Source organism: Capricornis sumatraensis, chromosome 1 (genome assembly GCF_032405125.1).
Source record: "Capricornis sumatraensis isolate serow.1 chromosome 1, serow.2, whole genome shotgun sequence".
Classification (NCBI taxonomy): domain Eukaryota; kingdom Metazoa; phylum Chordata; class Mammalia; order Artiodactyla; family Bovidae; genus Capricornis; species Capricornis sumatraensis.
In genome coordinates, this window is record NC_091069.1 from 100,719,738 (window position 1) to 100,733,331 (window position 13,594).

At 43.4% G+C, this 13,594-nt stretch overlaps 1 protein-coding gene across 1 annotated transcript in view; it reads left to right on the forward strand.

Annotated features, from left to right (window-relative positions):
* Positions 1 to 13,594, forward strand: part of LONRF2 (LON peptidase N-terminal domain and ring finger 2) — a 35,245-nt gene that overhangs the window by 8,318 nt on the left and 13,333 nt on the right. Inside the window, 12 exon segments of the mRNA XM_068967337.1 lie at positions 842 to 940; positions 1,178 to 1,261; positions 1,264 to 1,388; positions 1,390 to 1,489; positions 1,492 to 1,653; positions 1,656 to 1,808; positions 6,037 to 6,155; positions 10,834 to 10,956; positions 11,628 to 11,686; positions 11,730 to 11,817; positions 12,578 to 12,727; positions 12,729 to 12,780. Coding sequence (XP_068823438.1) covers positions 842 to 940; positions 1,178 to 1,261; positions 1,264 to 1,388; positions 1,390 to 1,489; positions 1,492 to 1,653; positions 1,656 to 1,808; positions 6,037 to 6,155; positions 10,834 to 10,956; positions 11,628 to 11,686; positions 11,730 to 11,817; positions 12,578 to 12,727; positions 12,729 to 12,780 — 1,314 coding nt within the window.

Here is a 13,594-nt window from a genome sequence, read left to right on the forward strand (position 1 = left end):
GATAACCAAACACGGTGAAAACCCGAGTCAGCCCTGATCATCTAGGGACAAAATAACTGTGTCCAGTGCAACAGGAACCTGGATCAGAGGGGCTGATTTCCCCAGTAGGTGAGCTTAATTAGGTTCATAATTAGGCAGTAGTTCATTAGAATGGGGGTGGGGGTAAGACCTAAAGCCCAGCCAGCCGAGGCTGTTCTGGGAGGAGCTGGAACTAGCCATGAGCACTCACCAGCAGAGATCCTTTGGAGCCTCAATTATGTATTGATCATTATCAACAGATAATCCACGGCATGTGGTCCCCAAACAATGCAGAGGTGATGGAACTCAATAGAGTGGTCTTGAAGGTGGGCTTCTTAGGAACCTATCATGACCCATCTGGCATAGGGTGCTCAACTAGTGCTCCACCCAGATTGTGTGGAGGGGTCAAGCCCATTGACCTCGGCTATGTTCATGCTGTGTAACCTGAGTGACCTCTCCTAATTGGGAGCATCCACTGTGATGCCTTAAGTTCCTCTCAAACAGAACGTGATCTTGTGTGCGGTCAGAGTCGCCTCAGCCGTGTCCGACTCTGTCACCCCATGGACTGCAGCCTGCTAGGCCTTTCCTTGCATTTTCTGGGCAAGAATACTGGAGTGGGTAACCATTCCCTTCTCCATCTTTTCCTATAGATGCGATAGAAAGAAAGGAAAGAAAAGAAGGGAAAAACAAATTTTCTCCTTGTGATAAGAACTCTTGGATTTGCTCTCTTAACAACTTTCCTGTGCATGGTACGGCCGCATTAGCCATAGTAATCATGTTACACCTTACACCCTTGGTACTTATCTGTTCTCTTTTTAACCAGAGCCGCAGGTGGTGGTCTTGGCCAGGCCTTGGAGCCAGGGTGGCACTCAGCGCGAGCTGAGCGCCGGGCGGGCTGAGGGCACCTGTTCCAAGAGCGGAGGTGGCTGCGGGCCCTAGAAGTCGCGGAAGGCGTGCAGAGAACGTGCGGGCGGGGGGCGCGTGCATACGCAGACGAGCGCGCACGTAGACGGGCGCGGGGTCGCCCGGGGCGAGGAGAGGAGGGTCTGCGGGAGCCGCCGGCGCTGGGGGTGGGGTGGTGGGCGGGCCTGCACAGGGCGGGGCTGTCTCAGCTGCCCGAAGCCGGTTGTGCTGAGCTTACCCTGCGCCCGCCGCCGAGGGTGCAAGTGCGGCTTGAGCCCGGAGCCGGAGCCGGTCCCGCCACCCTGTCGCGGCGGCGACTGCGGTGAGCCGCCGGCACGGCGGTGGACAAGGGCGACGAGGCCTTCCGCGCGGGCGAGTACGACACGGCGGCCGAGCTCTTCCGCTCGACGCGGGCCGGCCTGGCGTAGCCAGACCGCGGCCTGTGGCTGCGGGTGGGGGACGCGCTGGGCCCGCGCGGGCCGCCTCCCCGAGTGCCTGGGCGCGTTCCGCGGCGCCGCGCGGCTGGGGACGCAGCGGCTGGACGAGCTGGGGGAGCTGACGGCCAGCCTGCGCGCGCCCTGGGCCCGCGCGAACTGCGGGAAAGCCCGGGCCTTGCCCCCCGGGAGGCGCCCCGGGACCTCCTGGGCTGCCCGCGCTGCCGTTGGCTGCTGCACAGGCCGGTGACGCTACCGTGCGGGTTCACCGCGTGCGGGCGCTCCGCCGAGCCGGGCCCGCGCGCCGGGTCATCGTGGTGCTGAGCGGCCTGCTGGAGAAGTCCTTCCCGGGCGAGTGCTGGGCGCGCAGGCTGGCGGGCCAGGCGCGGAACCTGCAGCGCCAGCGGCAGCCTGAGGCCGCGCTAGCCAGGTGTCAGCAGGCCCTGGACCCGGGTAAGTGGGCGCGGGCGCCTGTTGAGCCGCAGGCCCAGGACGGGAGAACTTGCTTTCTGCAGGTGGTGAGGCGAAGAGCAGAGGCCCAGTCCACCCGCGGCCGTCTTTTCCAGGACCTCCGTGGCATTGCTGAACCGTCTTGTGAGGCCAAGGCTGTTTTTTCACCCTATCTTAGGAGTGTAGCGAAGGGTTTCCGGTGGTCATGCAGGGAAATGCAGATGGCTCACGCTCTGGGGCAGGGCGCAGAAGAGAACCTTGCCGGCGGGGCCAGGTTTCCTTTGGGGATTCAGCGGGTGAACCCAGTAAGGGTGTTCTTACGCTCTGCAGTCAGACTCTGACCTCTCTCCTCTCTCAAAGGCCGTTAGGTGTTGTTAGGGTGTAATTAGCTTTTTAGATGGTTATATATTCCCTGGAGGAGGAAATGGCAGCCCACTCCAGTATTTTTGCCTGGAAAACCCCATGGAGGGAGGAGTATGGCGGGCTACAGAACCTGGGGTCGCAGAGTCAGACGCGACTTAGCGACTAAACCACCACCACCACGTTACGTAGGTACATAGATGCCAAACCTTTAAATTTCTTAGTATTTTGAATCCAGCTATGTAGTAAGAGTTAAGGTCAAGAGGGAAGGCTTACCCCTGAAATGTAAGGGTAATTCAACATTAGATAAACCATTCAGTAATACCAGTGGGGAGACATGTTATATGTGACATGCCTGCATGTTATAATGCCCTTGTAAGAAACTAGGAATAAGAGGCAGCTTAACCTAATTTGATAAATATTCTCTTTTGGAAGATTTTAGCAAACATACTTCATGTTAAAACATTAGACACTTTTTTTTAAAAACTCAAGAACAAGAGAAAAATGTTCACTACCACCACTGTTGTTGCAACATCGAAGGAAACAGTACAAACACTAGAATGCAAGAGTCAGCTTTTTTTTTCATCAGGTGTGATTGTTTAGAGCATTCCAGAGAATCACCTTATAGCAAAGTGGGAACAAGATGGAAATGTCCATTCTCACATAGATTTGCAGTAGGTATATTTCCCAAGCTCAGAATATATTTCCAGCAGCATTTTCTTTCTCTCTCTCTGTTTTTCTTTTTTTTTGGTTTGTTTTAGATTTCCAAAAATCTCTAAAGATTTCTGTGTTTCAAAATGCATTTAACTATGCCCTTGCACTTTAACCTGATACTGGGTGTGAAAAGATTAATCTGCAATTATGTTCAGGGTAGACTGACTACAGAGGCTAATATCATGAGACGAATATAATAGAATTCTATGAACACCTTCCAGGCAGTGAAATACTCAACTAAAAATTACATGTTTGGGACTTCCCTTGTGGTCCAATGGTTAAGACTCCATGTTTCCAACTCAGGGGCCTTGGGTTCAAACCTGGTGGGGGAACTACCCAGGTAGTTTTTTGGCAGCCAAAAAAACCACATAAAATAGAAGCAGTATGGTAACAAATTCAGTGAAGACTTTATAAAGATGGTCCACATCAAAAAAATATCTTAAAATCACATTTGTGGACTGACATCAATATTGCATAGTACCTGTGAGCATTTTCAAAGATGAATATGTAAAATTTCATTATAGATCAGGTGGTGAACATTTTCAGTTGATTTTTATGACAAGGGACACTAACTGTGCACCTGAATTGAGAAAATTTTACCTTCTGGAAGAGAATTCCATTTTTCTAATTGTGTGTGTGTGAGTGTGTGTGTGTGCGCGCGCTCAGTCATGTCCGACTCTTTGTGACTCCGTGAACCTATATTACAGAAATATTTTGAATTTTGTCAACAAATAAGTTATAAAAATTTGTTTTCTTGTTATATAAATACCTGCATATCCTCAAGTTGACCTCTTGTCCTGCAAAGCCTAAAGTATTTAATACCTGGCCTTTTACAGAAGAAAAAGATGCTGATCTCTGTCATAGCTAGTCAATGTCTTTTTTAAAAATTCAGCTTTTTCTTGTTTGGCTTTCCATTCCTGCTGTCCCTTTCCCCTCTGCCCCCTTTTGCCCCGTCATACCCTTCTGTATATTATACACTTGTAGCAATAACACATTTATGAGCAGTGCCTGCTCACCATGTCTTGATACAGGTATCTTTTTGCAGGAGTTCTTTTATGCGTGTTTTCCCAGTTAACTGTGTAAACTAAGAAGAAATAGAGTAGGGTTTCGAAAGCACCAAGTACTTACTTTGAGAAAAAGTCAAGCTCAAGGGTTTTGAGCAAGCTGAAAACGTGTGAAGTAGAGATGAGAACACATCTTAGGTGCCCGGAATATTTATCGATCAACTAAAAGGCACACTTCAGCCCTGTTTCAGAGATCCTACCACGAGTACGGGTAGAGTGAATCATGTCCAGCAGCAAAAGAAATAGCCGTACTGGTTCTGCTTTCAGGAGCTCTGGCTTCCATGGTGCCCTGCCTTCTCAACACTGTCCTTAGTTCTCTTGGCGTCTGTGCAGCTGGACTTAGGTCCTTAGTAGCATATGAGTAATTCTCAAGATCTCTTCTGTTTGAAGACTCTAGGGAAAAGATTTTTTTTTTTCCTTCTTTTCCCACTTATGTGAACATATTATGAGTACAAGTATGGTCATGAATCTGCACCCACTCAGTTGTATAGAAAAACAAATTATGTTTTACTATGTTTTTAACGCAAATTTCCTTGTGTACTTTCAAGAAAATTACTCTAAATCTTTTATTTTTCCATGCCTAGTTATAACATTAAGATGGCTCAGCATTTACTCAGTGGAAATTATGTTGTAGCTACTGTGTGTATAGCAGTCTGTTTTCCTGATGCATTTTGAGATATCCCTCATTCTCGTTTCTGATTGCCTGAGAGAAGCTGTGTAAAATATACTTACCAAACTACGAAACTCTGCATATGATTTGAGAAGAAATTATTTATTTTACCTTTTTTTTTTAAATTGGAGGACAATTGCTTTACAATGTTGTGATGGTTTTTGCAATACATCAGTGCAAACCAGTCATAATTATAAAAATATTCCCTCCGTCTTGAGCCTCCTGCCTCCATCCCAGCCCTCTAGGTCATCACACAGTGACAGGCTGGGTTCCCTGTGTTATACGGCAGCTTCCTGTTAGTTGTTTTTCATATGATTTTGTATATATGTCAATGGTATTTTCTCAGCTTCTCCTAGCCTCTCTTTTCCCTGCTCTGTCCACAAGTCCATTCTCTACATTTGTATCTCCATTTCTTCTCTGTCAGTAGGTTCACCAGTACTATTTCTCTAGATTCCATATATATGTGTTAATACATGATATTTGTTTTTCTCTTTCTGACTTTCTTTACTCTGTATAACAGGCTCTAGGTTCATCCGCCTCACTACAACTGACTCAAATCCATTCCTGTTTATGGCTGAGTAATATTCCATTGTATATTTGTAGCACAACTTCTTTATCCATTCATCTGTCAGTGGACATCTAGGTTGCTTCCATGTCCTGGCTGTTGTAAATAGTGCCGCAGTGAACATTGGGGTACTTGTGTCTTTTTAAAAAAATTTATTTGTGCTGAGTCTTAGTTGTAGCATGTGGGATCTTCGATCTTCTTTGCAGCATGTGGGATCTCTTTTTTTTTCTTTAAGTTGTGGCATGTGATCTGGTTCCCAGGCCAGGGATCGAACTCGGGCCCCCTGCATTGGGAGCTTGGAGTCTTAGCCACTGGACCACCAGGGTTTTACATATGTCTTTATGAACTGTAGTTTTCTTATTGTCTGTGATAGCTCAGTTGGTAAAGAATCCGCCTGCAACACAGGAGACCCTAGTTTGATTCCTGGGATGGGAAGATTTGCTGGAGAAGGGATAGGCTACCCACTCCAGTATTCTTGGGCTTCCCTTGTGGCTCAGCTGGTAAAGAATCCGCCTGCAATGCGGGAGACCTGGGTTGGGAAGATTCCCTGGAGAAGGGAAAGGCTACCCACTCCAGTATTCTGGCCTGGAGAATTCCATGGACTGTGTAGTCCATGGAGCCATGAAGAGTTGGACCCAACTGAAGACTTTTCACTTTCGCGGTAGTTTTCTTCCTGGTTTGTTAAGGAAGCTCCATACTGTTCTCCATAGTGGCCGTTTGCATTCTCTAGTTTGCATTCCCACCAACAAAGTAGGGTTACCTTTATGTTCGTTTTCTAATTTAATATGTCTAATCACTTAAAGATGATTTCTTAAAGTGCAGTCATATTTGTTTATTTCCATCCCTGATGTCTTTCAGCTCCTGGTGATAATTCATTATTGCTGCTGTGAGCAGAGTTGTATTTATCCATGAAGAACTATGAACAGGCTCTGCAGGATGCTGGTGAAGTTTGTCAGAACGAACCTCTCTTGTCTAAGGTATTTGTATGGGTCAGCTTTGGAGATAATAAATGTAAATTTATGGAATGTTCTTAATAAATTATTAAATAAGACTGTTGTCATCAGGCAGTTATAGACAGTGTACATTTCTCTCAGTTTATGGGTAGTCTAAATGTAGCAATCCACTTCATAATAATCCAGCGCAGTTGAAAAGACCAAGTTTCCAACTGGATCTAGATAAGAAACACTAATTTAGATTACCAGGTAGATGATTAACTGAATAATATGCCTTATGCACTGAACAAATAGGTAAACAAAGTAAAGAACTTTATAAATTTGTGAGTTAAAACATATGTTTAAAATTACAGTTTAAATAGGAAGATCATGTAATAATCATGTCTAGCAGTTGAGCCCTAATATACATGGTGAATATAAGCAATGTTAGTGAAAGAATGAGTTTTGTATATATTCTGGAATAATTTTAATCTCTGTGTCTTGGCTGGAAAGTTCCAATATCTCTTTCTCTGTGATACAAAATATCACAAGAGCAATATTGCATAGGAACCTGGAATGTCAGGTCCATGAATCAAGGCAAATTGGAAGTGGTCAAACAGGAGATGGCAAGAGTGAATATCAACGTTCTAGGAATCAGCGAACTAAAATGGACTGGAATGGGTGAATTTAACTCAGATGACCATTATATCTACTACTGCAGGCAGGAATCCCTCAGAAGAAATGGAGTAGCCATCATGGTCAACAGAAGAGTCTGAAATGCAGTACTTGGATGCAATCTCAAAAACAACAGAATAATCTCTGTTCGTTTCCAAGGCAAACCATTCAATATCACAGTAATCCAAGTCTATGCCCCAACCAGTAATGCTGAAGAAGCTGAAGTTGAACGGTTCTATGAAGACCTACAAGACCTTTTAGAACTAACACTCAAAAAAGATGCCCTTTTCATTATAGGGGACTGGAATGCAAAAGTAGGAAGTCAAGAAACACCTGGAGTAACAGGCATATTTGGCCTTGGAATGTGGAATGAAGCAGGGCAAAGACTGCAGTTTTGACAAGATAATGCACTGGTCATAGCAAACACCCTCTTCCAACAATACAAGAGAAGACTCTACACATGGACATCACCAGATGGTCAACACCGAAATCAGATTGATTATATTCTTTGCAGCCAAAGATGGAGAAGCTGTATACAGTCAACAAAAACAAGACCAGGAGCTGACTGTGGCTCAGACCATGAACTCCTTATTACCAAATTCAGACTGGAATTGAAGAAAACAGGGAAAACCGCTAGACCATTCAGGTATGACCTAAATCAAATCCCTTATGATTATACAGTGGAAGTGAGAAATAGATTTAAGGGCCTAGATCTGATAGATAGAGTGCCTGATGAACTATGGAATGAGGTTCGTGACATTGTACAGGAGACGGGGATCAAGACCATCCCCATGGAAAAGAAATGCAAAAAAGCAAAATGGCTATCTGGGGAAGCCTTAGAAATAGCTGTGAAAAGAAGAGTAGTGAAAAGCCAAGGAGAAAAGGAAAGATACAAGCATCTGAATGCAGAGTTCCAAAGAATAGCAAGAAGAGATAAGAAAGCCTTCTTCAGCGATCAGTGCAAAGAAATAGAGGAAAAGAACAGAATGGGAAAGACTAGAGATCTCTTCAAGAAAATTAGAGATACCAAGGGAACATTTCATGCAAAGATGGGCTCGATAAAGGATAGAAATGGTCTGGACCTAACAGAAGCAGAAAATATTAAGAGATGGCAAGAATACACAGAAGAACTGTACAAAAAAGATCTTCATGGCCAGGATAATCACGATGGTTTGATCACTCATCTAGAGCCAGACATCTTGGAATGTGAAGTCAAGTGGGCCTTAGAAAGCATCACTGTGAACAAAGCTAATAGAGGTGATGGCATTCCAGTTGAGCTATTTCAAATCCTGAAAGATGATGCTGTGAAAGTGCTGCACTCAATATGCCAGCAAATTTGGAAAACTCAGCAGTGGCCACAAGACTGGAAAAGGTCAGTTTTCATTCCAATCCCAAAGAAAGGCAATGCCAAAGAGTGCTCAAACTACCGCACAATTGCACTCATCTCACGTGCTAGTAAAGTAATGCTCAAAATTCTCCAAGCCTGGCTTCAGCAATACGTGAACCGTGAACTTCCTGATGTTCAAGCTGGTTTTAGAAAAGGCAGAGGAACCAGAGATCAAATTGGCAACGTCCGCTGGATCATGGAAAAAGTGAGAGAGTTCCAGAAAAACATCTATTTCTGCTTTATTGACTATGCCAAAGCCTTTGACTGTGTGGATCACAATCAACTGTGGAAAATTCTGAGAGAGATGGTAATACCAGACCACCTGACCTGCCTCTTGAGAAATCTGTATGGAGGTCAGGAAGCAACAGTTAGACCTGGACATGGAACAACAGACTGGTTCCAAATAAGAAAAGGAGTGCATCAAGGCTGTATATTGTCACCCTGCTTATTTAACTTCTATGCAGAGTACATCATGAGAAACGCTGGACTGGAAGAAACATAAGCTGGAATCAAGATTGCCGGGAGAAATATTAGTAACCTCAGATATGCAGATGACACCACCCTTATGGCAGAAAGTGAAGAGGAACTAAAAAGCCTCTTGATAAAAGTGAAAGAGGAGAGTGAAAAAGTTGGCTTAAAGCTCAACATTCAGAAAACGAAGATCATGGCATCTGGTCCCATCACTCCATGGGAAATAGGTGGGGAAACAGTGGAAACAGTGTCAGACTTTATCTTTTGGGCTCCAGAATCACTGCAGATGGTGACTGCAGCCATGAAATTAAAAGATGCTTACTTCTTGGAAGAAAAGTTGTGATCAATCTAGATAGCATATTCAAAAGCAGAGACGTTACTTTGCTGACTAAGGTCCGTCTAGTCAAGGCTGTGGTTTTTCCTGTGGTCGTGTATGGATGTGAGAGTTGGACTGTGAAGAGGGCTGAGCGCTGAAGAATTGATGCTTTTGAACTGTGGTGTTGGAGAAAGCTCTTGAGAGTCCCTTGGACTGCAGGGAGATCCAACCAGTCCATTCTGAAGGAGATCAACCCTGGGATTTCTTTGGAAGGAATGATGCTAAAGCTGAAACTCCAGTACTTTGGCCACCTCATGTGAAGAGTTGAGTCACTGGAAAAAGACTTTGATGCTGGGAGGGATTGGGGGCAGAAGGAGAAGGGGACGACCGAGGATGAGATGGCTGGATGGCATCACTGACTCGATGGACGTGAGTCTGAGTGAACTCCGGGAGTTGCTGATGGACAGGGAGGCTTGGTGTGCTGCGATTCATGGGGTCACAGAGTCGGACATGACTGAGCGACTGAACTGAACTGAACTGACCTAACAATGATAGCTTAAGTTGTCCTTGAGAAGATTTATAAGCCAAAGAATAAAAGGTGTACCTTTCTTCATGAATCTTTGAATTTTAAACCCCTTAAGAGATTTTAAAATTTTTAAGAACTTATGATGAGATGAACACCTATAGCATTCTCTATTTAATAATTAAGATATTTTTCCTCCTGCTGTATTACTTTCTAATTACCTTTGTTTTAGAAACACTGAAGAAACAGTAACCGAGGTTAATAGATAGTATGTAGCTTGTTCTCCCTTTTTCCTTTATTTTATCCACCCAGTCATCCATCCATCCATTCATTTTCTCATCTATCCAACCATCCAGTCATCCATTCATCCAGCCAGTCATCTATCCAGCAAGACATCCATCCATCCAGTCATGCAATCATTCATCCATCCCGTCATCCATTCATCTATCCAGTCATCCATTCATCCACCCATCTATCTGTTCATCCACCCATCCATTCATCCATCCATCCAGTCATCCATTCATCCATCCATCCATCTGTCTATCTATCTAGACATCCACCTGTCCATCTGTCCAGTCATCCACCCAGTCATTCACCTACCAGTCATCCATACACCCAGTCATCCATCCATCCATCTATCCAGTATCCATCCATCCATCCAGTCATCCAAGGCTCTAACTGACTCAGTGTCAGGGGAAACCTGCTGGAAGTAATTCATCTTTATTAAATACAAGCAAAGAACTGAGGACCAACAAGAAAAAAATTCAACAGTGCAGAAGAGAAAGATTAAATGATGGAAACAACTGACTCCAATGGAAATGTAACATGTGAAACTAGTCAAACAGAGCACAATATATACAGTGATTTGAGAAAATACTGCATCCATAAAGCAAAAACAAAATGCTGTTGGGAAATACTGACCCATGTTGTGTTTTGTTAATTTCTGTTGTGGCACTCTGTATGCTAACACTTTGTTATAGTTATTTCTGTCATGTGTGTCTGCTTCCACAAGACCATATGCACCTTGAAGATGGGGACATGGTAGTGACCGCTGATCACTGAGTGAGTTAAAGGTGCTGGACGTCCAGTGCTCTCTTAGCCGGTCCCTTGGATCTGCTTTGGGATCAGACTCCAAATGTGGACTCTGATGTTCTGATCATGCTTGTGGGACATTCAGGTTTGCCCGATTTAGAAAGTGGTCGATCTGAAGCCATCCTCCGTGGGCTTGTGTTTATTCTATTTAATATGAAAATAAAACAGTTCCAGTGATTTTTTTTTTTTCAGGGCTGTTTGTACGCAAGTGCATCATCACACTGTTTTTTTACAAATGTTTGTCTTTGGATGCATCCAGGGGCATCATGTGAAAGCCCAGGCTCTCTCTGGACTGGGAAGAAGTAAGGAGACGTGGAGGGAGTTTCTCTACTGCCTTGCTCTAAATCTTGAGTGTAACTCAGTGAAGAAAGCAGCCCAGAAGGTGTGATTCCTTTTCAATGACTTGCTTTGCTTCTTTGAGTCTTACTTTCTGCCTTTGTATTCATGCTGAGTAGCTCCTTTGTGTAAAATAAGCGAGAAACGTAACTCTGAATATTCATGACAGTGTGATTTCAAATGCACAGTGATAATGATGAGTTCACACGTTTGATAACTGTCATCCATGGATAATGCAGCACATTTCACGAGTCAGGGCATAGATATCTCACCTCTGCTGAACTAATGACGTGTATCAGTGAGACGAGGTTAATGTATGATGCTGGGGATGCAAGGTGATTCAACCTAGGGTTTGTAATTCAGATGTTATAGTTGGTGCAGGGGCCACATAAAAGACATTGTGCTATGTGCAAAATCTATCAATTCAGCTGCATAGCTTTACTTGAAATTTTCAGCAAAGCTTCACCAACAAGATGCAGACATATCTACTCTTTTATGCAGATCTTTAGCCTCATCTTATTAGAGGTCATCCAGTCACACTTGGTGTAAAGATCTGCCCTGTTAAAAAAGCTTGTAAGTGGTAGTTACACAGCCTTAGCATTTCCAGTGACCGTGAGTTCTTGTTTTTACATTTCCTCTGAATCTTTTAAGTTAGTTTGTTATGTATTTTTCAAAAGTGTTTTAAAAAATGCTTTTTTCCTCTTGGCAGTTTTGTAGGTACTGTGTGAGGTGTTTTTCCCAGCCTCAGAATACATGCCTCAGAATTTAACATCTTCAAAAAAAAAAAAAGAATTTAACATCTTCCACCCAAAGTATACTGTTGAACATGAGACTAAAGGCTCAATATCAGAGCCATGTGAACAACCAGGGTCCTGTGGAGGAAGGTGGCAGTGCAGGAGGGTCTAAGGTAGGAAGTGCACGTATTTGTCAAAATTATCTTTTTTTTTTTTTAAGTGAGCTGCGTAAGGTCTCAGTTGCAGCACACAAGATCTCTTGTTGCAGCACGTGGCCTCTCCAATTGTGACTCTTGGGCTTTGCTTAGTTCCCTGGCCAGGAATGGAACCACGTCACCTGCATTGAGAGGTGGCTTCTTAACCACTGAACCACCAGGGAAGTCACTGTCAAAATTATCTCGACTAAGCTTAATATAGTTTTGAACATTTACAAGTTATTCAGATGTTGACATTCCATTAGCTAGTACTTCTCAAGACCAGTTCTGGCCTCTCCTCTTGAGAGTTAAAACTTTCCAAAGATGTTGGTGGAAGTACTGAAAATCACTGAAGATTGATGGGACTTCCCTAGTAGTCCAGTGGCTAAGACTCTGTGCCTGCAATGCAGAGAGCCTGGGTTTGATCCCTGGTCAGGGAACTAGTCCCACATGCTGCAACTAAAGATTCCACATGATGCAACTAAGAGGGGGGCAGCCAAGTAGATAAATAAAATATATAAAAAAAAGAAAATCACTAAAGATTGAAAGAAACTTCTAGAACATTCCAAACCACCCAAAACCTCAGGAGATTTGACATTATTTTGTCTTAGAGAAAAGAAAGCACAGGGATAATTTGAATATATGAATACTGGTATTCAGTTGCTCCCTGTTGCATCAACTTTTTTTCTTATGCTATGATGTCTTTAATATTCAGGATTCTTTTTTCGTACTTTATCAGAATCCATCTGAGAAACCTGATGTGTTTAGAAATAGCAGTTCCTCAGTTTTGCGTTTCATACTGGGCTTACACTGTGAAGAGGATCAGGAGGTGTTAGACGGCATCCTTCCAACGGAGCCCAGCACTGGTTTAGAGAGACACTTTCTGGAATGACTGAGAGGATGCACACGCTGTGAATGCCCCTGGGAAAATTCCCAGGAAAGGTCAGTAGGCTGTTTGTCTTGGAGTATGTGACCGTAGAGTGAGAGACGGTTGGCTGATGCTGAATACACTTTAAAAAAATTTTATACAGGCAGTTTAAGATGAATAATGAGATGAATATATCACCTTTCAGATTATAGGCCAGTTTCAGTGGTTACTTCTTTTTTTTTTTTTTGGTGAGAAACAATTTTTTTATTATGTTGTTTCAATCTCCTATACAGACTTTCTCTTTTCTCAAAATATATTTGACATATAACATTGTAAAACTTTAGGATATATAACATGTTGATTCAATACATTCATATATTGTAGTATGATTGCCATTGTAGTGATAATTACCACCTCTACCACATCCCATAATTATCATTGCTTTTCAGTGGTTGGAATAATTATGATCTAGTGTCTTAGAAAGTTTGATGATTATAATATATTATGGTCTATATTTACTATACTGCACATTAGATCTCTAGGGCTTATTTACTATTAGCTACAATTTATACCCTTAAACAATCTCTCTCCTATCCTCCCTCCCGTCCCCTGGTAACCACCACCTTACTCTGTTTTTCCAAGTTTGGCTTTTTTAGATTCCACATACAATTGATAGTACACAGTATTTGTTAATACTGACATCTCACTTAGTCTAATGTCCTCAAGGTAAGGTCCATCCATGTTGCAAGTGGCAGGATGTCCATGCAGACATTCTTGCAGCCAAATGTATTCCTGGAATTATTCACTAGAGATAACGATCTCATCTTTTTTTTTTTCTTAGTATGTTTTCAGGTTGGGTTTTCTTTCATTTGCAAATGTGAGTCCTAA